General features: G+C 46.2%; 1 protein-coding gene across 1 annotated transcript in view; it reads left to right on the top strand.

The window, feature by feature from the left end:
- Positions 1 to 26,044, top strand: part of LOC141271423 (uncharacterized) — a 128,838-nt gene continuing 102,794 nt past the window's right edge. Inside the window, exons 1-7 of the mRNA XM_073681505.1 lie at positions 1 to 61; positions 1,075 to 1,224; positions 1,354 to 1,533; positions 1,617 to 1,740; positions 1,824 to 1,921; positions 2,105 to 2,195; positions 3,162 to 4,809. Of these exons, the coding sequence (XP_073537606.1) occupies positions 1,147 to 1,224; positions 1,354 to 1,533; positions 1,617 to 1,740; positions 1,824 to 1,921; positions 2,105 to 2,195; positions 3,162 to 4,809 (2,219 nt within the window). The 5' untranslated portion in view covers positions 1 to 61; positions 1,075 to 1,146. The remainder of the gene's footprint in view (positions 62 to 1,074; positions 1,225 to 1,353; positions 1,534 to 1,616; positions 1,741 to 1,823; positions 1,922 to 2,104; positions 2,196 to 3,161; positions 4,810 to 26,044) is intronic.

Raw genomic sequence — 26,044 nt, 5'->3', positions numbered from 1 at the left:
TCATCACAGGTCCTGTGCGCACAGAACAGCCATATATGTGGTGGCGGCTCTGCAGGTGAAGGTATGTGGAGATCCCCCATTACTGGGTGCGGGGGGCATTAATATTGTATAATGCTCTGATAATTCTTAAAGGTTTTGTCCGGTCAAAACTGATAAATCTGTAGTTACTCTGTGTGACTGTAGATTTCTGAATCCCCTCGGATTCGCCGGTTTCAGACCCGGGACTGGAGGGTATGTATGAGTTATACATATTCCCGGCCAGTGGGCATAGCCTCGCTCTCTATACACCTGCAGGGAGTGAGCCCGCGCCCTCTAGTCAGCCGAGCACACTAGATGGCTACATCACTAGATGGGGCGCGGCCCTGGCTCAATGCTAGTGTATAGAGAGCGAGGCTATGCCCACTGGCCGGGAATATGTATAACTCATACATACCCTCCGGTCCCGGGTCTGAAACCGGCGAATCCGGGGGGATTCTTAAGGCTACAGTCACACGGAGTGACTACAGATTTGTCGGTTTTGACCGGACAACCCCTTTAATAACATATTCTGGTGAACAGCAGATAGACATCCGCTCCTCTATTATTTCTGAGTATTAAATGTACTGTGCTAACAATTACATATAGGGAATATTTGTTGCACGACTCTACAATAATATCACATTACTTGGGAAGAAATTTTGCTTTTATGCCGTCAATCTCCAAGTACCAGAACGTTTGTTATTTTTTTTCTTGCTGCCATGGTAACAGTCGACGTCCTCTGATCACAGAGCGAGATATTGGTGCAATGTTCAACTTCCCGGACGAGATGGCTGCTATTGATCACAACATCCAAGGAGTTAATCAACCTGTGCAATTGTCATCATGTAATAGTATGTGGAAGTGAGAAAACTGCCTCTGCATCACGATGTACAGTAACGGGAAATATCAGAAAGAGATGAAAGGGATTTTCCAACAATTGATAAATACAAAATCTACACATTACATCTGATATGTTTCCCTTATTATCTCCAATAATTATATTCTTACTCTGAATTCTTTATGATATTACATCATCATCATCTTCTTCCCGTTCAGGTTCCTACAATATCGGATCCTCTCAGTGGAGAACTTCTATGTAACAGCATTTTCCTGACTGACCCATCAAGGATGGATAGGGACAGGGACAAGATGGCGGAGAGGATATTACACCTCACCCTAGAGATCCTCTTCCAGCTTACTGGAGAGGTGAGAGATTCTGATGATGTCACTTTACATCATTCTTATCTATGGGAATAACAGATGGACAGAACTGGAGAGGTGAGGACTCTGGAAATGTCTGTAGTGAGATTTATTAATGTGTCTCTCCATAACCAGGATTACACAGTAGTGAAGAAGACCTCTAGTGATCGCTGTCAGGACCCTGTGTCTGAGGGATGGGGAAGACCCCTTAGCCCAATCACAGGGCCTCCACATCACCCCCTGATACATGAGGACATCAATGAGCAGAAGATCCTAGAACTCACCTACAAGATGATTGAGCTGCTGACTGGAGAGGTGACACTGCTGGGAATGCTGGGACATTATACAGTAATGCCATGAAGGGATCGGGGAGATGACGGTATCATTATATGTGTCAGGTTCCTATAAGGTGTCAGGATGTCACCGTCTATTTCTCAATGGAGGAGTGGGAGTATTTAGAAGGACACAAAGATCTGTACAAGGACGTCATGATGGCGGATCACCAGCCCCTCATATCATCAGGTAAGAGACAGGACTAAATACACACAGCCTATAATTATCTGTATGTAAATAATGAATTCAGTCCCTGTATGTGTTTCCTTAAGTTCTATCCAGTAGGAGGACAACACCAGAGAGATGTCCCCGTCCTCTTCTTCCACAGGACTGTAAACAAGAAAATCCCAATGTTCCTCAGGATCATCAGGTAGATGGAGAGAGAAGGTGTCAGGAGATCTCCCCTATGATGTGTAGATGACTGTGAAGGTCTTGTGTTCAGTCTTGTTTTATCTACCAGTATTATATGTTTTATACTTGTGTAATGAGAACGGTGGAGATGGCAGGATTAGGGCTGATCATTTGTCTGTGACTTTTACAATCTTTGTTTCAGGGTGAAGATCTGACCCATATTAATACTACAGAGACATATGTGAGGGGTGATGAGTGGTGTAAAGAGGAGATTCCTACAGATGACTGCCCAGGTGAGTAGTAACCACGAAGTGTAGAGAAGACACAGATTTTTCTCAGTTAGTGGCTGAGGCTATGTTGGTTGTGTTGCCTTTCCATATCACAATCATGCGGTCACGATTCTGTCGCTGTACCACTGCATGCTCCACCACTCGAAACTGTCCACATTAGTTTGGCATTTATATAAAATCTTTTCCTGGGTGTTAACCATTGTTGAATCTAAGAGGCCACAAAATAAAAATCCCCATTAGAATAGTAAGTTAAGTGTAACTTATAACCTTGACCAAGTGTGAATTTATCTACAATAACAGTAGAATTTCACTTTATCCTGCTTTTTCAGTTTCTATGAAAAAAGAATCACTAACTTCAAAGAGGTTCTCGACAAACTACGCAAAAAAAGTTACACCTCTGCCGTGATATATCTCTAAGCTGTGTGTGATTGATGGCTGTAATTATTTCATGATGTAAATTCAATTATGTTTTATATCCTAAGGATTTCTATGCACAATCTTTCCTTAAATATGAAAAACTAAAATAATACTTTCTCTACTTTTCTGGTCAGGACTAGCTCCAATGGTCCATTATAAATGAGTGTAACTCTGGTTTAAGCACTGTGTTAAAAAGTTCTCTCTAAATGTCTAATATTTCCACAAGAAGTTCAACTGACAGAAAATATTGGATAATTTATATTGCCAAGTGCTTCCAAGTTCCTCAGAGATGTAGGGTCATTTGGCTTTGAGAGTGCATATTTTGCTGGATTATTTTTGATGGCTTTTTAGTCTACTGTTTAGGCAGCAGAATAAACAAAAATAACCGAACATCATGCCCTAGTGGTTATTGCTGAAGTCTACTGTTATATTGTGAACTGTTTTTGTCTTATTGAATTTTGACACAAATTTACATTTTTTCTGTATATTTTATATAGAAATGTTGGAAAACTATAAATTTTACTAAAAAAAAAATGGTTTTATTTTTGGCAGATGACTGTATCGGGAGATTGGAGGGACAGCTGACAACTTCAATTTTTAATTCATATGACCTTGATGTCACAAAAGATATAACGGAAGTTTATGCTATTATTCCAGATATACCATCATCCCTTCACAGCACCAATTTAACATCTTGTCCTATTAAACAGGTTCTACCTTCTGATTCATCACAGACTATTAAGAAAAATAAACGATACATAAGGGGCGTTAAATATCAAAGTGCTCTTACAGCAAAGAAGCCTTTTTTACATTCTGAGTATGGAGATAATGTTTCCCTGAATATGTCATTTGTTGTACATCAAAAAATTAACACAAAAGATAAAAGATTTTCTTGTGCAGAGTGTGGGAAATATTTTAACCATAAATCAACACTTGTTACACATGAGAGAGTTCACACAAGAGAGCAGCCATATTCATGTTCAGAATGTGGAAAATGTTTTGCTGATAAACGAAATCTCATTAAACATCAGAAAATTCACACGGGGGAGAAGTCATATTCATGTTTAGAATGTGGGAAAGGATTTGCAGATAAAACACATCTAGTTATACATCAAAGAACTCACACAGGAGAGAAACCATATTTATGTTCACAATGTGAGAAATGTTTCACCGTCAAATCAAGTCTTGTTAAACATGAGAAAACTCACATAGGAGAGAAGCAATTTCCATGTTCAGGATGCAGGAAATATTTTAACCTGAAATCAGATCTTGATAATCATGATAAAATTTGTACAGGGAAGAAGACTTTTTATTGTTCAGAATGTGAGAAATGTTTTACATCTAAATCATGTCTAGTTAAACATCAAAGAATTCACACAGGGGAGAAGCCATACTCCTGTTCAAAATGTGGTAAATGCTTTAACAAGAAATCAAATCTTGTTAGACACCAGAGAATTCACACAGGGGAGAAGCCTTTTTCTTGTTCAGTATGTGGGAAATGTTTTCCAGACATATCACATCTTACTAAACATCAGAGAACTCACACAGGGGAGAAGCCATATTCATGTTCAGAATGTGGGAAATGTTTTGCAGAGAAATCAAACCTTATTATACATCAAAGAACTCACACAGGGGAGAAGCCATATTCATGTTCATTATGTGGGAAATGTTTTACTCATAAATCATTTTTAGTTGCACATGAGCGAACTCACACAGGGGAAAAACCTTTTTCATGTTCGGAATGTGGAAAATGTTTCAGAGAGATATCACATTTTCTTAAGCATCAGAGAAGTCACACAGGGATGAAGCCCTTTTCATGTTCAGAATGTGGGAAATTTTTTAATGAGAAATCAAATCTCATTACACACCAGAGAATTCACACAGGAGAGAAGCCGTTTTCATGTTCAGAATGTGGGAAATGTTTTGCAGACAAATCAAATCTTATTATACATCAGCTAGGTCACACAGGGAGTAAGCCATATTCATGTTTAGAATGTGGGAAATGTTTTACTCATAAATCCTTTTTAGCTGTACATCAGAGGACGCACACAGGGGAGAAGCCATTTTCATGTTTAGAATGTGGGAAATGCTTTGCCCAGAAAATAAATCTTGTTGGACATCAGAGAATTCACACAGGGGAGAAGCCACATTTATGTTCAGAATGTGGGAAATGTTTCACTCACTATTCAGAACTGTTTAAGCATAAAAAAAATTCACACATAGAAAAAATTAACATACCTATAAAGTAAGAAATGTTTTACTTGAAAATCATATATTGTCGACCATCAAAACATCTCAAAAGGGGAGAAAACATATTTTATTGACAAATGGTACAAGAAAAAATGTAATAGTTACAGTAAAAGGTAAAAGGTGAGAATAAGAAAAGCAATTTAAAACTTGCATTAGAAATTAAACATATATGAAGTCACTCACAGACATCTGTTACCTGAAATGCAAATAAAAAGTAAGATTCCACATGCATTGTATATTTCACGCTGTTGAGTATTCACTATATGGAAAAAAGTATTGTGACGTTCCTTTGTTTTCGTACAATAATCAGCCGGACTATAAGCTTTATGATTGCAAAGTGTAAGAGCATGTTCACACTGTAGCCATTTTATAGACAAAACCCAAGAAAAAAAACAAAAATGAGCATATACCCTACAGCAAGTAAATCAGTAAATGGTAATAATAAATGTAAAGAACATAGGGAATTTACGCTATTTTGATCAAATAAGTATAAAAGCTTGGTTTTAATACTAGAGACATTTTAGGACCATCCCATAGGTACACCTTGATGTGGTGGGATGGCTTTCTTGCCTTTTTGATCAAAATTGCGTTAACTAAGTACCCTACCTTATTTACATGTACTATACTATTACCATTTACTGATTTGCTTGCTGTAGGGTATATGCTTGTTTTTTTTTTTGTTTTTTTTTTACAAAAATCAGTTTAAGGATAATATACAAGAAAAAAACAAAATAAAAACATAAATACAAAATGTGTATAGTGGTGTGAAAGTGTTTTCCCCCTTCCTGATTTCTTTTGCATGTTTGTCACACTTAATTGTTTCAGATCACAAAACAAATTTAAATAGACAAAGATAACACAAGTAAACACAAGATGCAGTTTTAAATGAAGGTCTTTATTATTAAGGGAAAATGAAGTCCAAACCTACAGGGCCCTGTGTTAAACAGTGATTGCCGCCTCACCCCTCCTTAAAACATAAATTAACTGTGGTTTATCACATCTTTGGGAAGCTGAGTTCAATTTCCCTAGCCACACACAGGCCTGATTACTGCCACACCTGTTCCCAATCAAGAAATCACTTAAATAAGACCTGCTTGACAAAGTGAAGTAGACCAAAAGATCCTCAAAAGCTAGACATCATGCTGCAATCCAAAGAAAACACTGTACATGTGATTTGTAAAATGTACAGAACCAAGTTGAACATCTCTTTAATCCCTTCCCTTTGGAGCCAAATGTCAATTTTGGACTTTTTTTTTTCCGCCCACTTCTTTCAAGAGGCATAACTTTTTTTTTTTTTACAGAATGAGTTGTAATTCTAAATTACACCATTCACTTTCCCATGCAGTACCATTGGCATTTCCCAAACTTGTAACATTGCTGTGTTTCCATCAGTTGAGCTGGGTGAAGGCTTGTTTTTTTGCTTGACGAGCTGACATTTTTGTTGTTACAATTGTTGGCTATATATGATGTTTTGATCTATTTTTATTTCATTTTTTTATTTTGACGTTATTGCTTTTTCTCGTTACGTTGTTTAACCATTGGGTTGATTAATTTTATGTTTTCTGAACGTAGCGATACCAAAATATGTTTGTTTTTATTTTTTTAATTTCTCTATTTTCATTGGATGAAAAGGGAGGCGCTTTTAACTTTTATATACATTTTTATACATATATATTTATTTTATTTTTTTTAACTTTATTTTTTAGCCCCCTCAAGCTGCCCAGGCTGCCACAACAACTTGTCAACGCCTCATAGAACAGCAGTGTAAGCAGAACAGAAATGCGCATTCCATTTAACCTCTTTACAACCTATGATGTACCTATACGTCATAGGTCGCCTCCGTCCCTTTGATGTGGGCTCCGGCACTGAGCCCGCATCATGTCAGGCACTTGACCACTGATCTGATCCAGTCACGGATGTTAACGTGTTAAATGCCGCTGTCAATCATTGCGCATCACAAATCACGCCCTTGCTTGTCACTGGAGATCTGCTATGTGCGCCGCTCCATGGCCAATGTTCACAGCAGAAGATCATTTCTACTACACATAGCAAAGCTAAAGCCTTGCTATGTGTAGCACAAGTGATCCGAAGATCGCAGCTTCTAGTATTCTAAGGAGACTATTGAAGCAAGTAAAAAGTAGAAAAAGTGTTTTAAAAATACATATAAAAGTTCAAATCAAATTCATTCAAAATAAAACAATTATAAAAAATACACATATTGGTATTGCTGCGTTCAGAATCGCCCAATCTATCAATATATAAAAAGAATTAGTCCGATCGGTAAATGGCGTAACGAGAAAAAAAAGCCAAGACGCCAGAATTACCTTTTTTTGGTTGTCGCAACATTGCAATAAAATGCAATAATGGGCGATCAAAAGATCGAATCTAGACCAAAATGGTATCGATAAAACCATCAGCTCAGGGCGCAAAAAATAAGCCCTCACGCGGCCCCAGATCCCGAAAAATGGGGACAGTATGTGTCTCGGAAAATGGCGCTATATTTTTTTTTTTCTGAAACTTTGGATTAAATAAAAAAAACTAACCTTTACATGATTGGTATCTGCAAACTCGTAATGATCTGGAGAATCATAATGTCAGCTCAGTTTTAGCATTTAGTAAACATGGTAAAAAAAAAACAAAACAATTATGGAATTTCACTTTTTTTGCAATTTCACCGCACTTGGAATTTTTTTCCTGTTTTCCAGTACACTATATGGTAAAACCAATAGGGTCTTTGAAAACTACAACTCGTCCCACAAAAAAATAAGTCCTTATACGGCTATATTGACAAAAAATAGAAAGTTATGGCTCTGGGAAGAAGGGGAGCAAAACGAGAAAATCCCAAGATGGTGAAGAGGTTAAACACTTCTGTCAGAGATTGGCAGCAGCAATTAAATGGTAAACAGCAGCAGCAATTAAATGGTTAACAGCTGCAGCAGTAGTTCATCAGACACAGATGTCGGCAGCTTAATATATCCGGTATCTACCTCGTATGGAGAGAGTACAATTTTAGACCATAAATTCCCAACACTTTGTCTTTAGATCAGACAAGTCCGAAGGACACCAGGAGGGCAAATTGTCGGAGGCGAGCCACAGTCCCTGTCTCTGGACACTAAATCCTCATATGTTATAACCGTTCACCATTTTTTTTACCAGAGGGTAAGAGACAGATGTTTATTCCCCATCCTCCTCAATGCTATCACCTCGCATGCAAAGCACAAAGTTTCCTTCAGAAAGTTATGGTTGTTAAGGAACCAAACGGTTTCATCCTGTAGGCGAAACAAGCAGCCTCTGGTGTGCGTGAGATTGGAATCTGCAAGATATCCATCACTCGGATTCTATTGCTTCTTCCCAGACCTATGCAGTAAAGTGTGGGAACTGCGCTTTCCAACTTGCTTTTGCAATTGTTGCTCTCGGTAGGTGAGTATATAAAGCAGACATGAGACCTTTTTGGACTTTGAGAGGTGAGTGCCTGTATAAGGCCGCATAAAGCTTTTGGTGAGTTTTTGATGTTGCAGATTTTCTGCACCCATTAAGTAAAATAAGTTACTTGCAATTTTTCTAAAATATGCCACGTAAAAATCTCTCCTAAAATTTATCGTTGGAACATATCCTTAGGCCACGTTCCCACGATGAGCTTTCAGTGAATTTTTTTTTACAGCAACTCTACAACTACTAATTTACATGTAAAAAAAATATTGGGTGCTTAGTTGACTTTTTTTTTTTTATCAAAAAAATTTTACTAGTCAAATTTGACGTCCATACACTATTGCTTGTTGCTGCAGCTCTTCCTTTGGACATGTACCTAGCATTTAGTAATCAGTGTTCTTTGGGAAGCTGGAGACAGTGATTACAAACAGTGACAAAAGTTATTTTTTGTGTATTATTATGGTAAAAGAAAAAGAGGCAGTGAAAAATGGACGGGGTTAGGAAAAAAGAAAAGGTTGGCATAAGAATGCGAAAGCCACAACCAGCAGCACTAGCGTTTGGGCAGTAGTATTATCAGACGCTGATCATTACTGGCACTCATTGCCTCTAGCAAGCATATTAGTGTGGCAAAAATAGAGGACATTATGGAATATATGGCACATCACTCATCTGAGTCACAGCAGGATTTATGTTACTTCTGACAGTGACACTGTCAGTTTCAGTTAGTGTTCTGCACAAGCCGCCTCCACCACATAACAGTTAATCTTTTACCTTAACCCTCCGTCAGGGGCAACTGATCTGATAGGCGCAGCTCACTTAGTTTTATTTGTCTATTTTCAGTGGTTTGTCTGGGAAACACCCTCCTCCCAGTACCTTCCTAACTTTAAAGGCTGTGTGAAACCTGAGAAGCCTCTTGTGCTGCAGAGCTTCAGGAGATCAGATATCAGTGTTTTGGCTTCTCATGCTCATTGCCCCTGAATGCGTCACACCTTTGACGGTTAGTATTTACTGTTTTTATTCATCCCAATTGTTTTTTTTAGCTTGTTTTATGAATAGCTAGTGCTAAATTTGTGGATTTGTCATAGAAGGTTTTGTTAGAAATAAGAGTGTGCTTCTCAGGCACATTGCTCCCTAACACATATTCTCTCTCTTGCTTCAGCTTTTCTTCTGAAATGGCGAGGAGAATATTTGACTTGTTAAATGCCCTTCATGTTGAGCAAGTGCTAAATATACTGCTTGATGATGATGAGACAGACCCCTTACAGCTAGAAGATTTAGGGGAAGAAAGTGACATTGATTCAGAAGATGATGTGGAAGAATGTCCAGATGTGTCTGATACGGATCAAGATGGAGAGAGTGAGGAGGATGCTCAAGACATAGAAACATATTATTTGGGCAAAGATAAAACAACAAAATGGATAAAAAAGCCACCCCCTAAACGTTCTCGCACACGCTCGCATAACATTTTGAGCCACCTTCCTGGTGTCATAGGAACTGCAAGGAATGCTAAAAATGAAATGGAATGCTGGAACTGTTTATTCACTGATGGTCACAATTGTGACATATACAAATCAGTACATGGACACCATAAGGGACAGTTTCATTAGAAAGCGAGATGTCAACCCTATTGATGTAATTGAACTGAGGGCGTTTATTGGTTTGCTATATCTTGCAGGCGCCTATAGGGCAAACCGACAGAGTTTGGAGGAGCTCTGGGGTAGAGATGGGGATGGGGTAGAGATGGGGATGGCATTGAGAAATTTTCCTTGGTAATGAATATAAAGAGATTCAAAATTATAAGGCGGTGTCTTCGTTTTGACGACAGAAGTACCAGAACTGAGTGAAAAAAATATGACCGGCTTGCTGCGATTCGTGAGATATTTGAAAAATTTGTGCAAACCTGTGAAAAAAGCTATTGTCTAGGTCAAAATGTCACTATTGATGAAATGCTCCCGGGATTTCGTGGTAGATGTGGCTTTCGGCAATATATCCCATCTAAACCAAACAAATATGGGCTAAAAAATTTTTCCCTTGCTGACTCCAGGATTACTTATACCTACAATATGGAAGTTTATGCGGGGAAACAGCCAGCAGGTCCATATTGTGTAAGCAACACACCGAGTGAGGTGGTAAAGCGAATGGCTGAGGCTTTGTATGGTTCGGGGAGAAATATAACTGCAGATAACTGGTTTACTGATGTGGGTTTGATTGATTTTTTGAAATCCAAAAAAATATCATATGTGGGTACTGTGCGAAAAAAAAAAACACAATTGCCGCCACAGTTTATCAATGTGAAAGGGAGAGAACAATACCACAGTATGTTTGGATTTAGTGATGGCAAAGTTTTAGTGTCCTATGTCCCACGCAAGAACAAAAATGTTATTCTTGTATCCTCGCTTCATGAGGATGATGCGATCAATCCTCGGTCTGAAGCACAAAATAAGCCGGAAATGATAACGTTTTACAACGAAACCAAGGGTGGTGTAGACACTGCAGATCAGATGTGTGCTACTTTCAGCGTGTGCAGAAATGTCAGGCGCTGGCCAATGGTAATTTTTTTCACTATGCTAAATGTGGCAGGAATAAATTCTCAAGTTATTTACATAAGAAACCAGCTGGGATCACAGCGTAGAAGACTCTATCTAAAAACATTGACTCATGAACTGGTCATTGCAGAGCTTCGCAGAAGAAGTGTGAAATCAATTGGAATACCCTCTAGCATGCAAATGCGGCTGAGATAATTTCGCACAAAACATGAACGCGAAGAATCACCAGCTCCCCCACCACCCAAAAGACAAAGATGCAACACCTGCACTGTAGAAACAGGACTCTGGAGACTCTCAAATTATGCATGTAAAAATTGCAAAAATGCTATTTGCCTGTCTCATGCAGAAATGATCTGCAAATCATGCTCATTGCTCTGCAAGTGTACTTTTACAGGTGAACCGCTAACATCTGAGAGTGACTGATTTTGAGTACAGTACTATTTCAGCAACCTTATAATTTATTTTGCTTATCTAAATTTTAGGTTTACTAATAGTTTTTGAAGAAAACTGTTGTTTTTTTTTTGCAAGTAGCAAAATGTGTGCACTTTGAAACATATTACTTTTCTGGTTAGTAAACAGTTTTTTTTCCACCTGATTATGTGTATTCTCATTTATTACATTCCTATTAAGGTAACTGATCACTTTTAGAGCTTTGAAATTTTAAAAAAAGGAAAATATAGCCAATTTTCTAGGCTGTGCCGGACAGGCGCAATGCCCCTAAACTCGTTATGAAACATATTGTCCCTGACGGAGGGTTAAGGACTTTCAATTCTGGAAATGACACCTTTGTCTTTTCTGTCCCTTAGTCCCGATAGACACAGCACTCCGGGGGTTAAGTAAAAATATCTCACAACAACTTAATCCAGTTGATTTATTGCATGAAATGAACAGTCATCAGCTGATGCTTCAGCTGCTGGGGGGGGGGGGGGAGGCTTCTCCTTACCAGCTGACAAATCTTTTGTAGGATCAGCAGGAGATAATCTGCTCTCCATCAGAACATGGATGATCATCAGCTGCTTCACTGTGAAAAGCAACATGAGCAATAACATGCTGTCCTCCTGCCCCTTCTCCTCCTGCTTGTTTTTCTGGTAGCCAGATTACATCCTCATGGAGGTCCTGGATAGTATCATCATAATCTACTGCTTGTTGTACTCCTCAGTCCCACTGTCCTATATCCATAGCTGATTGTGTGCTCATAGTTGCTGAAAAAAGGGACACAGCGCCTCCTAGTGCTAAAGCAGACAATACAAGATGGAGATATAGGGAGATTGGCGAGCGATGCCATCACCTTCTTGGGTTGTACAATAACCTCTTCCCCAATCTCCTTTTTACTTATCTATACCCATCTTTCCCCAGCTTATTCTTTCCCTCTTTCCACCCATTTTTCCCAGGCTCATTATATCCTTCTCTCCATTTTTTCTTGGCTCCGTTTCCCTCTGTCCACCCATCTTTCCCTAGGTCTCTTTTGTCATCCATATTTCCCCAGCGCCTTCTTTCGCTCTCTCCACCTGTCTTTCCCTGGCTCCTTATTCTTCTCTCTCCACCCATCTTTCCCTGGCTCCTTCTTTCTCTCTCTCAACCCATCATTCCCAATATTCTTTTTTCCTACTCTCCACCAATCTTTCCCCGACTCCTCCTTTCCCTTTCTCCACCCATCTTTCTCTGGCTCATTAGATCCCTCTCTCCACTCATCTTTCCCCAGATCCTTTTTCCCCTCTCTCCACTCATCTTTCTCTACACCTTTTATTCCCTCTCCCCCCCCCATCTTTCCTTGTCTCTCCCTCTCTTTCTCTCCTTTTTCCCTCTTTCAACCCATCTTTCCCCCGACTCCTTCTTTCCCTCTGTCCACCCATCTTTCCCCCGACTCCTTCTTTCCCTCTGTCCACCCATCTTTCCCCCGACTCCTTCTTTCCCTCTGTCCACCCATCTTTCCCCCGACTCCTTCTTTCCCTCTCTTCACCCATCTTTCCCAGGCTCCTTCTTTTCCAGGCTCCTTCTTTCGCTTTTTTCATTCATCTTTCCCGGGCTCCTTCTTTCCCTCTGTCCACCCATCTTTCCCGGGCTCCTTCTTTCCCTCCCTCCACCCATCTTTCCCTGGCTCCTTCTTTCCCTCCCTCCACCCATCTTTCCCTGGCTCCTTCTTTCCCTCCCTCCACCCATCTTTCCCAGGTTTCTTCGTTCCCTCTTCACCCATCTTTCCCGGGCTCCTTCTTGTCCTCTTTCCACCCATCTTTCCCAGGCTCCTTCTTGTCCTCTTTCCATCCATCTTTCTCCTGCTCCTCTTTCCCTCTCTACCCATCTTTCCCCAACTCCTTTTCCCTCTCCCCACCCATCTTTCTCTGGCTCCTTTTTCCTTCTCTCGAACCGTCTTTCCCTTGCTCCTTCTTTCCCTCTCTCCACCACTCTTTCCCGGTCTCCTTCTTGCCCTCTTTCCCGGTCTCCTTCTTGCCCTCTTTCCCGGTCTCCTTCTTGCCCTCTTTCCCGGGCTCCTTCTTGCCCTCTTTCCCGGGCTCCTTCTTGCCCTCTCTCCACCCATCGTTCCCTCTGTCCACCCATCCTTCCCTGACTCCTTCTTTCGCTCTCTTCACCAATCTTTCTCTGGCTTCTTTTTTCCACCCATCTTTCCCAGGCACCTTCTTGCCCTCTTTCCACCCATCTTTCCCAGGTTCCTTTTTTCCCTTTTACCACCCATCTTTTCGCGGCTCCATTTTTCCCCTCTTTCCACCCATTTTTCCACGGCTCTATTTTTTCCTCTTTCCACCCAACTTTCCCGGGCACCTTCTTTCCCTCTTTCCCACCCATCTTTCCTGGGCTCCTTCTTTCCACCCATCTTTCCTAGGTTCCTTCGTTCCCGGGCTCCCTCTCTCCACCCATCTTTCCCAGGTTTCTTCGTTCCCTCTCTCCACCCATCTTTCCCTGACTCCTCCTTTCCCTCTGTCCACCAATCTTTCCTCAGCTCCTCCTTTCCCTCTGTCCACCCATCTTTCCATGGCTCCCTCTCTCCACCCATCTTTCCTCGGCTCCTTTTTTCCCTCTGTCTACCCATCTTTCCCCGGCTCCTTCTTTCTCTCTGTCCACCCATCTTTCCCTGACTCCTTCTTTCTCTTGCTTCTTTCCCTCTGTCCACCCATCTTTCCCCGGCTCCTTCCTTCCCTCTGTCCACCCATCTTTGCCGGGCTCCTTCTTTCCCTCTCTCCACCCATCTTTCCCTGGTTCCTTCTCTCCACCCATCTTTCCCTGGCATTTTCTTTCCTTCTCTCCACTCCATTCTTTCCTTTTTTCCACCCATCTTTCCATGGCTCCCTCTTTCCACCCATCTTTCCTGGGTGCCTTTTTCGTTCCTCTCACCCATCTTTACCTGGCTTTTTCTTTCCCTGGGCTTATTCTTTCCTTTTTTCACCCATCATTCCCCGGTTCCTTCTTTCCCTCTCTCCACCCATTTTCCCTGGCTCCTTTTTCCCTCTCTCCACCCATCTTTCTCCAGCTTCTTCTATCCCTCTTTCCACCCTTTTTCCCCCAACTCCTTATTTCCCTCTCTCCACCCATCTTTCCCAATATTCTGCTCTCTCTCTCTCTCTCTCTCTCTCCGTCCATCTTTCTCCGGCTCCTTCTTTTCCTCTCTCCACCCATCTTTCCAGGGCTCCTTCTTTCCCTCTGTCCACCCATCTTTCTCCGGCTCCATTTTATCCCTCTCTTCACCCATCTTTCCAAGGCTCCTTCTTTCCCTCTCTCCACCCATCTTTCTCCGGCTCCATATTATCCCTCTCTCTACCCATCTTTCCCAGGCTTTTCTTTCCCTCTCTCCACCCTTCTTTTTCCAGCTGCTTTTTTCCCCCTTTTTCCACCCAGCTTTCCCTGGCTCCTTCTTTCCCTCTCTCCATCCATCTTTCTCCTGCTCCTCTTTCCCTCTCTACCCATCTTTCGCCAACTTCTTTTCCCTCTCCCCACCCATCTTTCTCTGGCTCCTTTTTCCTTCTCTCCACCCGTCTTTCCCTTGCTCCTTCTTTCCCTCTCTCCACAACTCTTTCCCGGGCTCCTTCTTGCCCTCTCTTTCCCGGGCTCCTTCTTGCCCTCTCTTTCCCGGGCTCCTTCTTGCCCTCTCTTTCCCGGACTCCTTCTTGCCCTGGCTACTTTTTTCTCTCTCCCCACCCATCTTTCCTGGGTGCCTTTTTCCTTCCCTTCACCCATCTTTACCTGGCTTTTTCTTTCCCCGGGTTTATTCTTTCCTTTTTTCCACCCATCATTCCCCTGCTCCTTCTTTCTCTCTCTCCACCCATCTTTCCCTGGTTCCTTTTTCTCTCTCTCCACCCACCTTTCCCAGGGACCTTCTTTCCCTCTCTCCCACCCATCTTTCCCGGGCTCCTTCTTTCCACCCATCTTTCCTAGGTTCCTTCTTTCCCTCTCTCCATCCATCTTTCCCAGGCTCCTTCTTTCCACCCATCTTTCCTAGGTTCCTTCTTTCCCTCTCTCCACCCACCTTTCTGCAGCTCCATGGATCCCTCTCTCCACCCATCTTTCCCAGGTTTCTTCGTTCCCTCTGTCCATCCATCTTTCCCCGGCTCCTCCTTTCCCTCTGTCCACCCATCATTCCCCGGCTCCTCCTTTCCCTCTGTCCACCTATCATTCCCCGGCTCCTCCTTTCCCTCTCTCCACCCATCTTTCCATGGCTCCCTCTCTCCACCCATCTTTCCTCGGCTCCTTCTTTCTCTCTGTCCACCCATCTTTCCTCGACTCCTTCTTTCTCTGGCTTCTTTTTTCCACCCATCTTTCCCGGGCTCCTTCTTTCCCTCTGTCCACCCATGTTTGCCGGGCTCCTTCTTTTCCTCTCTCCACCCATCTTTCCCCGGCTCCATTTTTTTCACTCTCTCCACCCATCTTTCCCAGGTTTCTCGTTCCCTCTCTCCAACCAACTATCCCTGACTCCTCCTTGCCCTCTGTCCACCCATCTTTCCCCGGCTCCTCCTTTCCCTCTGTCCACCCATCTTTCCATGGCTCCCTCTGTTCACCCATTTTTCCTCGGCTCCTTCTTTCCCTCTGTCCACCCATCTTTCTCTGGCTCCTTCTTTTGCTCTGTCCACCCATCTTTCTCTGGCTCCTTCTTTCCCTCTGTCCACCCATCTTTCCCAGGCTCCTTCTTTCCGTCTCTCCACCCATCTTTCCCCGACTCCATTTTTCTCCCTCTCTCCACCCATCTTTCCCTGGTTCCTTCTCTCCACCCATCTTTCCCTGGCTTTTTCTTTCCTTCTCTCCACTCCATTCTTTCCTTTTTTCCACCCATCTTTCCATGGCTCCCTCTTTCCACCCTTCTTTCCTGGGCGCCTTTTTCCTTCCCTTCACCCATCTTTACCTGGCTTTTTTTCCCCCCGGGCTTATTCTTTCCTTTTTTCACCCATCATTCCCCTGGTCCTTATTTCTCTCTCTCCACCCATCTTTCCCTGGCTCTCTTTCCCTCTCTCTCCAGCCATCTTTCCTTAGTTTCTTTTTCCCTCTCTCCACCCATCTTTCCCAGGCTCCTTCTTTCCCTCTCTCCACCCATCTTTCCCTGGATTTGTTTTTCCTTCTCTCCACTCCATTCTTTCCTTTTTTACATCCATCTTTCCCCTGCTCCTTCTTTCCCTCTCTTCACCCATCTTTCCCAGCTCCTTTTTTCCCTCTCTCCACCCATCTTTCCCCTGCTCCTTCTTTCCCTCTCTTCACCCATCTTTCCCAGGCTCCTTCTTTCCCTCTCTTCACCCATCTTTCCCAGGCTCCTTCTTTCCCTCTCTTCACCCATCTTTCCCAGGCTCCTTCTTTCCCTCTCTCCACCCATCTTTCCCAGGCTCCTTCTTTCCCTCTCCACCCATCTTTCCCAGGCTCCTTCTTTCCATCTTTCCCCTGCTCCTTCTTTCCCTCTCTCCACCCATCTTTCCCCTGCTCCTTCTTTCCCTCTCTCCACCCATCTATCCCCTGCTCCTTCTTTCCCTCTCTCCACCCATCTTTCCCCTGCTCCTTCTTTCCCTCTCTCCACCCATCTTTCCCTGGCTCTTTCTTTCCCTCTCTTCACCCATCTTTCCCGGGCTCCTTCCTTCCCTCTCTTCACCCATCTTTCCCTGGCTCCTTCTTTCCCTGTCTTCACCCATGTTTCCCCGACTCCTTTTTTCCTCTTTTCCCTTCTCCTTCTTACCTTCTCTTCATCCATCTTTCTCTGGCTCCTTTTTTGACTCTCTCCACCCATATTTCCCAGCTTTCTTTTTTCACCCATCTTTCCCGGGCTCCTTCTTTCCTTCTCTGTACCCACCTTTCCCAGGCATATTCTTTCCCTCTCTCCCACCCATCTTTCCTGGGCTCCTTCTTTCCACCCATCTTTCCTAGGTTCCTTCTTTCCCTCTCTCCACCCACCTTTCTGCAGCTCCATGGCTCCCCTCTCTCCACCCATCTTTCCCAGGTTTCTTCGTTCCCTCTGTCCACCCATCTTTCCCCATCTCCCCTTTCCCTCTGTCCACCCGTCTTTCCCCGGCTCCTCCTTTCCCTCTGTCCACCCATCTTTCCATGGCTCCTTCTTTCCCTCTGTCCACCCATCTTTCCCTGACTCCTTCTTTCCCTCTTGCCACCCATCTTTCTCTGGCTCCTTTTTCCTTCTCTTCATTCATTTTTCTCTGGCTTCTTTTTTCCACCAATCTTTCCCGGGCTCCTTCTTTCCCTCTCTCCACCCATCTTTCTCTGGCTCCATTTTATCCCTCTCTCCACCCATCTTTCCCAGGCTCCTTCATTCCCTCTCTCCACCCATCTTTCTCTGGCTCCACATTATCCCTCTCACCACCCATCTTTCCCAGGCTCCTTCTTTCTCTCTCTCCACCCATCTTTCTCCAGCTGCTTTTTCCCCTTTTTCCACCCAGCTTTCCCTGGCTCATTCTTTCCCTCTCTCCATCCATCTTTCTCCTGCTCCTCTTTCCATCTCTACCCATCTTTCCCCAACTACTTTTCCCTCTCGCCACCCATCTTTCTCTGGCTCCTTTTTCCTTCTCTTGAACCGTCTTTCCCTTGCTCCTTCTTTCCCTCTCTTTCCCTTGCTCCTTCTTGCCCTCTCTCCACTACTCTTTCCATTGCTCCTTCTTGCCCTCTCTTTCCCGGGCTCCTTCTTGCCCTCTCTTTCCCGGGCTCCTTCTTGCCCTCTCTTTCCCGGGCTCCTTCTTGCCCTCTCTTTCCCGGGCTCCTTCTTGCCCTCTCTTTCCCGGGCTCCTTCTTGCCTTCTTTTTCCCGGGCTCCTTCTTGCCCTCTCTTTCCCGGGCTCCTTCTTGCCCTCTCTTTCCCGGGCTCCTTTTTGCCCTCTCTTTCCCGGGCTCCTTTTTGCCCTCTCTTTCCCGGGCTCCTTTTTGCCCTCTCTTTCCCGGGCTCCTTTTTGCCCTCTCTTTCCCGGGCTCCTTTTTGCCCTCTCTTTCCCGGGCTCCTTTTTGCCCTCTCTTTCCCGGGCTCCTTTTTGCCCTCTCTTTCCCGGGCTCCTTTTTGCCCTCTCTTTCCCGGGCTCCTTTTTGCCCTCTCTTTCCCGGGCTCCTTTTTGCCCTCTCTTTCCCGGGCTCCTTTTTGCCCTCTCTTTCCCGGGCTCCTTTTTGCCCTCTCTTTCCCGGGCTCCTTTTTACCCTCTCTTTCCCGGGCTCCTTTTTACCCTCTCTTTCCCGGGCTCCTTTTTACCCTCTCTTTCCCGGGCTCCTTTTTACTCTCTCTTTCCCGGGCTCCTTTTTGCCCTCTCTTTCCCGGGCTCCTTTTTGCCCTCTCTTTCCTGGGCTCCTTCTTGCCCTCTCTTTCCCGGGCTCCTTCTTGCCCTCTCTCCACCCATCTTTCCCCGACTCCTCCTTTCCCTCTGTCCACCCATCTTTCCATGGCTCCCTCTCTCCACCCATCTTTCCTCAGCTCCTTCTTTCCCTCTGTCTACCCATCTTTCCCCGGCTCCTTCTTTCTCTCTGTCCATCCATCTTTCCCTGACTCCTTCTTTCTCTCTGTCCACCCATATTTCCCTGACTCCTTTTTTCTCTGGCTTCTTTCCCTCTGTCCACCCATCTTTGCCGGGCTCCTTCTTTCCCTCTCTCCACCCATCTTTCCCTGGCTTTTTCTTTCCTTCTCTCCACTCCATTCTTTCCTTTTTTCCACCCATCTTTCCATGGCTCCCTCTTTCCACCCATCTTTCGTGGGTGCCTTTTTTCCTTCCCTTCACCCATCTTTACCTGGCTTTTTCTTTCCCTGGGCTTATTCTTTCCTTTTTTCACCCATCATTCCCCGGTTCCTTCTTTCCCTCTGTCCACCAATCTTTCCCTGGCTCTCTTTCCCTCTCTCTCCAGCCATCTTTCCTTAGTTTCTTTTTCCCTCTCTCCACCCATCTTTCTCTGGCTCCTTTTTTCACTCTCTCCACCCATCTTTCCCAGGTTCCTTTTTTCACCCATCTTTCCCGGGCTACTTCTTTCCTTCTCTGTACCCACCTTTCCCAGGCATATTCTTTCCCTCTCTCCCACCGATCTTTCCCGGGCTCCTTCTTTCCACCCATCTTTCCTAGGTTCCTTCTTTCCCTCCTCCACCCACCTTTCTGCAGCTCCATGGCTCCCCTCTCTCCACCCATCTTTCCCCGGCTCCCCCTTTCCCTCTGTCCACCCATCTTTCCCCGGCTCCTCCTTTCCCTCTGTCCACCCATCTTTATCCGGCTCCTTCTTTCCCTCTGTCCAAACATCTTTCCCTGACTCCTTCTTTCCCTCTCTTCACCCATCTTTCTCTGGCTTCTTTTTTCCACCCATCTTTCCCGGACTCCTTCTTTCCCTCTGAACACCCATCTTTCCCTGGCTCCTTTTTCCCTCTCTCCACCAATCTTTCCGTGGCTTTGTTTTTCCCTCTCTCCACCCATCTTTCCCAGGCTCCTTCTTTCCCTCTCTCCACCCATCTTTCCCTGGCTCCTTCTTTCCCTCTGTCCACCCAACTTTCCCAGGCTCCTTTTTTCCCTTTTTCCACCATTTTTCCCAGGCTCCTTCTTTCCCTCTTTCCATGGCTCCCTCTCTCCACCCATCTTTCCCCAGCTCCTTCTTTCCTTCTCTCCACCCATCTTTCCCTGTCTCTTTCTTTCCCTCTCTCCACCCATCTTTCCCTGGCTCTTTCTTTCCCTCTCTTCACCCATCTTTCCCAGGCTCCTTCTTTCCCTCTTTTCACCCATCTTTCACTGGCTCCTTCTTTCGCTTTTTCCATTCATCTTTCCCCTGCTCCTTCTTTCCCTCTGTCCACCCATCTTTCCCGGGCTCCTTCTTTCCCTCTGTCCACCCATCTTTCCCGGGCTCCATCTTTACCTCCCTCCACCCATCTTTCCCGGGCTCCTTCTTTCCACCAATCTTTCCCAGGTTTCTTCGTTCCCTCTTCACCCATCTTTCCCGGGCTCCTTCTTGTCCTCTCTTTCCCGGGCTCCTTCTTGCCCTCTCTTTCCCGGGCTCCTTCTTGCCCTCTCTTAACCGGGCTCCTTCTTGCCCTCTCTTAACCGGGCTCCTTCTTGCCCTCTCTTAACCGGGCTCCTTCTTGCCCTCTCTTAACCGGGCTCCTTCTTGCCCTCTCTTAACCGGGCTCCTTCTTACCCTCTCTTTCCTGGGCTCCTTTTTGCCCTCTCTTTCCCGGGCTCCTTTTTGCCCTCTCTTTCCCGGGCTCCTTTTTGCCCTCTCTTTCCCGGGCTCCTTTTTGCCCTCTCTTTCCCGGGCTCCTTTTTGCCCTCTCTTTCCTGGGCTCCTTTTTGCCCTCTCTTTCCTGGGCTCCTTTTTGCCCTCTCTTTCCTGGGCTCCTTTTTGCCCTCTCTTTCCTGGGCTCCTTTTTGCCCTCTCTTTCCTGGGCTCCTTTTTGCCCTCTCTTTCCTGGGCTCCTTTTTGCCCTCTCTTTCCTGGGCTCCTTTTTGCCCTCTCTTTCCTGGGCTCCTTTTTGCCCTCTCTTTCCTGGGCTCCTTTTTGCCCTCTCTTTCCTGGGCTCCTTCTTGCCCTCTCTTTCCCGGGCTCCTTCTTGCCCTCTCTTTCCCGGGCTCCTTCTTGCCTTCTCTCCACCCATCTTTCCCCGGCTCCTCCTTTCCCTCTGTCCACCCATCTTTCCATGGCTCCCTCTTTCCACCCATCTTTCCTGGGTGCCTTTTTCCTTCCCTTCACCCATCTTTACCTGGCTTTTTCTTTCCCTGGGCTTATTCTTTCCTTTTTTCACCCATCATTCCCCGGTTCCTTCTTTCCCTCTGTCCTACCATCTTTCCCTGGCTCTCTTTCCCTCTCTCTCCAGCCATCTTTCCTTAGTTTCTTTTTCCCTCTCTCCATCCATCTTTCCCAGGCTCCTTCTTTCCCTCTCTCCACTGATCTTTCCCTGGCTCCTTCTTTCCCTCTCTCCACCCATCTTTCCCTGGCTCCTTCTTTCCCTCTGTCCACCCAACTTTCCCAGGCTCCTTTTTTTCCCTTTTTCCACCATTTTTCCCAGGCTCCTTCTTTCCCTCTTTCCATGGCTCCCTCTCTCCACCCATCTTTCCCTGGCTCTTTCTTTCCCTCTCTTCAACCATCTTTCCCAGGCTCCTTCTTTCCCTCTTTTCACCCATCTTTCACCGGCTCCTTCTTTCGCTTTTTCCATTCATCTTTCCCCTGCTCCTTCTTTCCCTCTGTCCACCCATCTTTCCCGGGCTCCTTCTTTCCCTCTGTCCACCCATCTTTCCCGGGCTCCATCTTTACCTCCCTCCACCCATCTGTTCCGGGCTCCTTCTTTCCACCAATCTTTCCCAGGTTTCTTCTTTCCCTCTTCACCCACCTTTCCCGGGCTCCTTCTTGTCCTCTTTCCACCCATCTTTCCCTCACTCCTTCTTTCCTTCTCTTCATTCATTTTTCTCTGTCTTCTTTTTTCCACCCATCTTTCCCGGGCTCCTTCTTTCCCTCTCTCCACCCATCTTTCTCTGGCTCCATTTTATCCATCTCTCCACCCATCTTTCCCAGGCTCCTTCATTCCCTCTCTCCACCCATCTTTCTCTGGCTCCACATTATCCCTCTCACCACCCATCTTTCCCAGGCTCCTTCTTTCCCTCTCTCCACCCATCTTTCTCCAGCTGCTTTTTTCCCCTTTTTCCACCCAGCTTTCCCTGGCTCCTTCTTTCCCTCTCTCCATCCATCTTTCTCCTGCTCCTCTTTCCATCTCTACCCATCTTTCCCCAACTCCTTTTCCCTCTCGCCACCCATCTTTCTCTGGCTCCTTTTTCCTTCTCTTGAACCGTCTTTCCCTTGCTCTTTCTTTCCCTCTCTCCACCACTCTTTCCCTTGCTCCTTCTTTCCCTCTCTTTCCCTTGCTCCTTCTTTCCCTCTCTCCACCACTCTTTCCCTTGCTCCTTCTTTCCCTCTCTTTCCCTTGCTCCTTCTTTCCCTCTCTTTCCCGGGCTCCTTCTTTCCCTCTCTTTACCGGGCTCCTTCTTTCCCTCTGTCTACCCATCTTTCCCGGGCTCCTTCTTTCCCTCTCTTTCCCGGGCTCCTTCTTTCCATCTCTTTCCCGGGCTCCTTCTTTCCATCTCTTTCCCGGGCTCCTTCTTTCCATCTCTTTCCCAGGCTCCTTCTTGCCCTCTCTTTCCCGGGCTCCTTCTTGCCCTCTATTTCCCGGGCTCCTTCTTGCCCTCTCTTTCCCGGGCTCCTTCTTGCCCTCTCTTTCCCGGGCTCCTTCTTGCCCTCTCTTTCCCGGGCTCCTTCTTGCCCTCTCTTTCCCGGGCTCCTTCTTGCCCTCTCTTTCCTGGGCTCCTTCTTGCCCTCTCTTTCCCGGGCTCCTTCTTGCCTTCTCTTTCCCGGGCTCCTTCTTGCCTTCTCTTTCCCGGGCTCCTTCTTGCCTTCTCTTTCCCGGGCTCCTTCTTGCCCTCTCTTTCCCGGGCTCCTTTTTACCCTCTCTTTCCCGGGCTCCTTTTTACCCTCTCTTTCCCGGGCTCCTTTTTGCCCTCTCTTTCCCGGGCTCCTTTTTGCCCTCTCTTTCCCAGGCTCCTTTTTGCCCTCTCTTTCCCGGGCTCCTTTTTGCCCTGTCTTTCCTGGGCTCCTTCTTGCCCTCTCTTTCCCGGGCTCCTTCTTGCCCTCTCTCCACCCATCTTTCCCCGGCTCCTCCTTTCCCTCTGTCCACTCATCTTTCCATGGCTCCCTCTCACCACCCATCTTTCCTCAGCTCCTTCTTTCCCTCTGTCTACCCATCTTTCCCCGGCTCCTCCTTTCCCTCTGTCCACTCATCTTTCCATGGCTCCCTCTCTCCACCCATCTTTCCCTGGTTCCTTCTCTCCACCCATCTTTCCCTGTCTTTTTCTTTCCTTCTCTCCACTCCATTCTTTCCTTTTTTCCACCCATCTTTCCATGGCTCCCTCTTTCCACCCATCTTTCCTGGGCGCCTTTTTCCTTCCCTTCACCCATCTTTACCTGGCTTTTTCTTTCCCTGGGCTTATTCTTTCCTTTTTTCACCCATCATTCCCCGGTTCCTTCTTTCCCTCTCTCCACCCATCTTTCCCAGGCTCCTTCTTTCCCTCTCTCCACCCGTATTTCCGTGGATTTGTTTTTCCTTCTCTCCACCCATCTTTCCAATGCCTCATTTTTTCCTTTTTTCTATCCACCTTTCCCCTGCTCCTTTTTTTCCCTCTCTCCACCCATCTTTCCCTGGCTCCATCTTTCCCTGGCTCCATCTTTCCCTGGCTCCTTCTTTCCCTGTGTCCATCCATCTTTCCCGGGCTCCTTCTTTCCCTCTCTCCACCCATCTCTCCCTGGTTCCTTCTCTCCACCCATCTTTCCCTGGCTTTTTCTTTCCCTCTCTCCACCCATCTTTCCCAGGCTCCTTCTTTCCCTCTGTCCACCCATCTTTCCCTGACTCCTTCTTTCTCTGGCTTCTATCCCTCAGTCCACCCATCTTTGCTGGGCTCCTTCTTTCCCTCTCTCCACCCATCTTTCCAATTCCTCATTCTTTCCTTTTTTCCATCCATCTTTCCCCTGCTCCTTCTTTCCCTCTTTCCACCCATCTTTCCATGGCTCCCTCTTTCCACCCATCTTTCCCCGGCTCCATTTTTTTCCCCTCTCTCCACCCTTCTTTCACTGGTTCCTTCTCTCCACCCATCCTTCCCTGACTCCTTCTTTCTCTGGCTTCTTTTTTCTACCCATCTTTCCCTGGCTACTTCTTTCCCTCTGTCCACCCATCTTTCCCTGGTTCCTTCTCTCCACCCATCTTTCCCTGGCTTTTTCTTTCCTTCTCTCCACGCCATTCTTTCCTTTTTTCCACCCATCTTTCCATGGCTCTGACGCGCCTCCTGGGCCGTGTGTGGGGGAATACCCGGAGCCGGGTCTCTGTGTAAAGCTGGGTGTTTGTAGTCTCCGTGGCGGCGACCCCGTCCCGTGGCTCAGGGTGGTCAAACCAGTGGTGGATCTGTTTATTTGGTTTTTAATGTTTAAATGTCCGACTACGCCACCCGTGGATTGCGGTCACTGAGAACCGCCGCTGTGGGGCAGACCGCTGAGGCTGATGTTGTGTTCGTAGCAGAGAGTAGTATAACTCCCCACGGGAGGAGTATAGCCTCAGGGCAGTGAGTGCAGATGGTGGGGGTGATGGTGCGCGGGAGCAACAGTAATGACTCAGAGTCCAGTGATGCAGTCCAGGGTCTTTACTCACAGTTTTACACTCCAAGCGACTTCTGCAGGTAATGGCTGCCCACGTCGTACTGTGCTCACCAGGTGAGGGGCTCGGCCAACTCCCAGGTACCTTTGGAATGCTTTTCAGGACCTCCTTCGTGTGTCCCTTCTCTGGCCCGTCGTACCCCACAATTGACCACGTTTCTGTCCAGCTGCCTCGGGCCTTGGTGGGCAAACGTATGTTCCATTTCCCTGGGCCCTATATGGTGCCTTCCTAACGGGTGTAGTGAGGGGCCGTAACACATGCAATGCCACGGCCTCCGGTTACTAGCTGAAGGTAGTTGCTCTCCTCCACTAGATGAGGGATCCGGTTCCCTTTCTTGGCCTGAGCCCCCTACTCTGGTAGCGGTGAGCGTACGGTGGCGACTGGCTGGTCCGCACCCCTGGGGTCCCTTCACTCCACTCCTGGAGCCTCCTCCATTCCTCTCCTCTCCTTTCTTCTCCTCCAGGCCCAGGCCTTGTGACTTGGCCTGCCCGCAGAGCAGAGCTCGTACAGAGCCCATGCTCCCAGTCTTCTTCTCTCTCTCTGCTCTCTTCTCTCTGACTCTAAGATGGTGCCCACCTTATATACTCCCCTTTACAGTGCACCCAGAATCTACTCTCCCCACCCACACACTACCGGGTTCCCCCTTTCTAGGTGTTCCCTCCTCCCACTCCAGCCAGGGACAGGGGCAGTTGTGCTCACTCTTGGGAGCATTGTCGCCCTGCCCCCCGGAAATGTGGTGTAGTGCATGTGGGTGTTAGGGTCCTGAGCCACACATCATCCTTACCTAGAAGTGAGATATCACACCTCTGGGTGAGATGCAATACCTCTGTAGCGACTGAACCCTTGGGGCGCTACAGCTCCCTCTTTCCACCCATCTTTCCTGGGCGCCTTTTTCCTTCCCTTCACCCATCTTTACCTGGCTTTTTCTTTCCCCGGGCTTATTCTTTCCTTTTTTCGCCCATCATTCTCCTGGTCCTTCTTTCTCTCTCTCCACCCATCTATCACCGGTTCCTTCTTTCGCTCTGTCCACCCATCTTTCCCTGGCTCTCTTTCACTCTCTCTCCAGCCATCTTTCCTTAGTTGCTTTTTCCCTCTCTCCACCCATCTTTCCCAGGCTTCTTCTTTCCCTCTCTCCACCCATCTTTCCCTGGCTTTGTTTTTCCCTCTCTCCACCCATCTTTCCCTGGCTCCTTCTTTCCCTCTGTCCACCCATCTTTCCCAGGCTCCATCTTTACCTCCCTCCACCCATCTTTCCCGGGCTCCTTCTTGCTCTCTTTCCACCCATCTTTCCATGGCTTCCTCTCTCCACCCATCTTTTGCCTGCTCCTTCTTTCCCTCGCTCCACCCATCTTTTCCTAGCTCTCTTTCCCTCTCTCCACCCATCTTTCCCTGGGTTTTTCTTTCCCTCTCTGCAACCATCTTTCCTTAGTTCCTTTTTCCCTCTCCCCACCCATCTTTTCCAAGTTCCTTCTTTACCTCTCCACCCATCTTTCCCGGGCTCCTTGTTTCGCTCTCTCCACCCACCTTTCCCAGTGACCTTCTTTCCCTCTCTCCCACCCATCTTTCCCTGGCTCCTTCTTT

The sequence above is a fragment of the Phyllobates terribilis genome, unplaced genomic scaffold (genome assembly GCF_046119375.1).
Source record: "Phyllobates terribilis strain yellow unplaced genomic scaffold, ASM4611937v1 Scaffold_5__5_contigs__length_657084704, whole genome shotgun sequence".
Classification (NCBI taxonomy): Eukaryota; Metazoa; Chordata; class Amphibia; order Anura; family Dendrobatidae; genus Phyllobates; species Phyllobates terribilis.
This window is presented reverse-complemented; position numbering and strand designations above follow the sequence as displayed.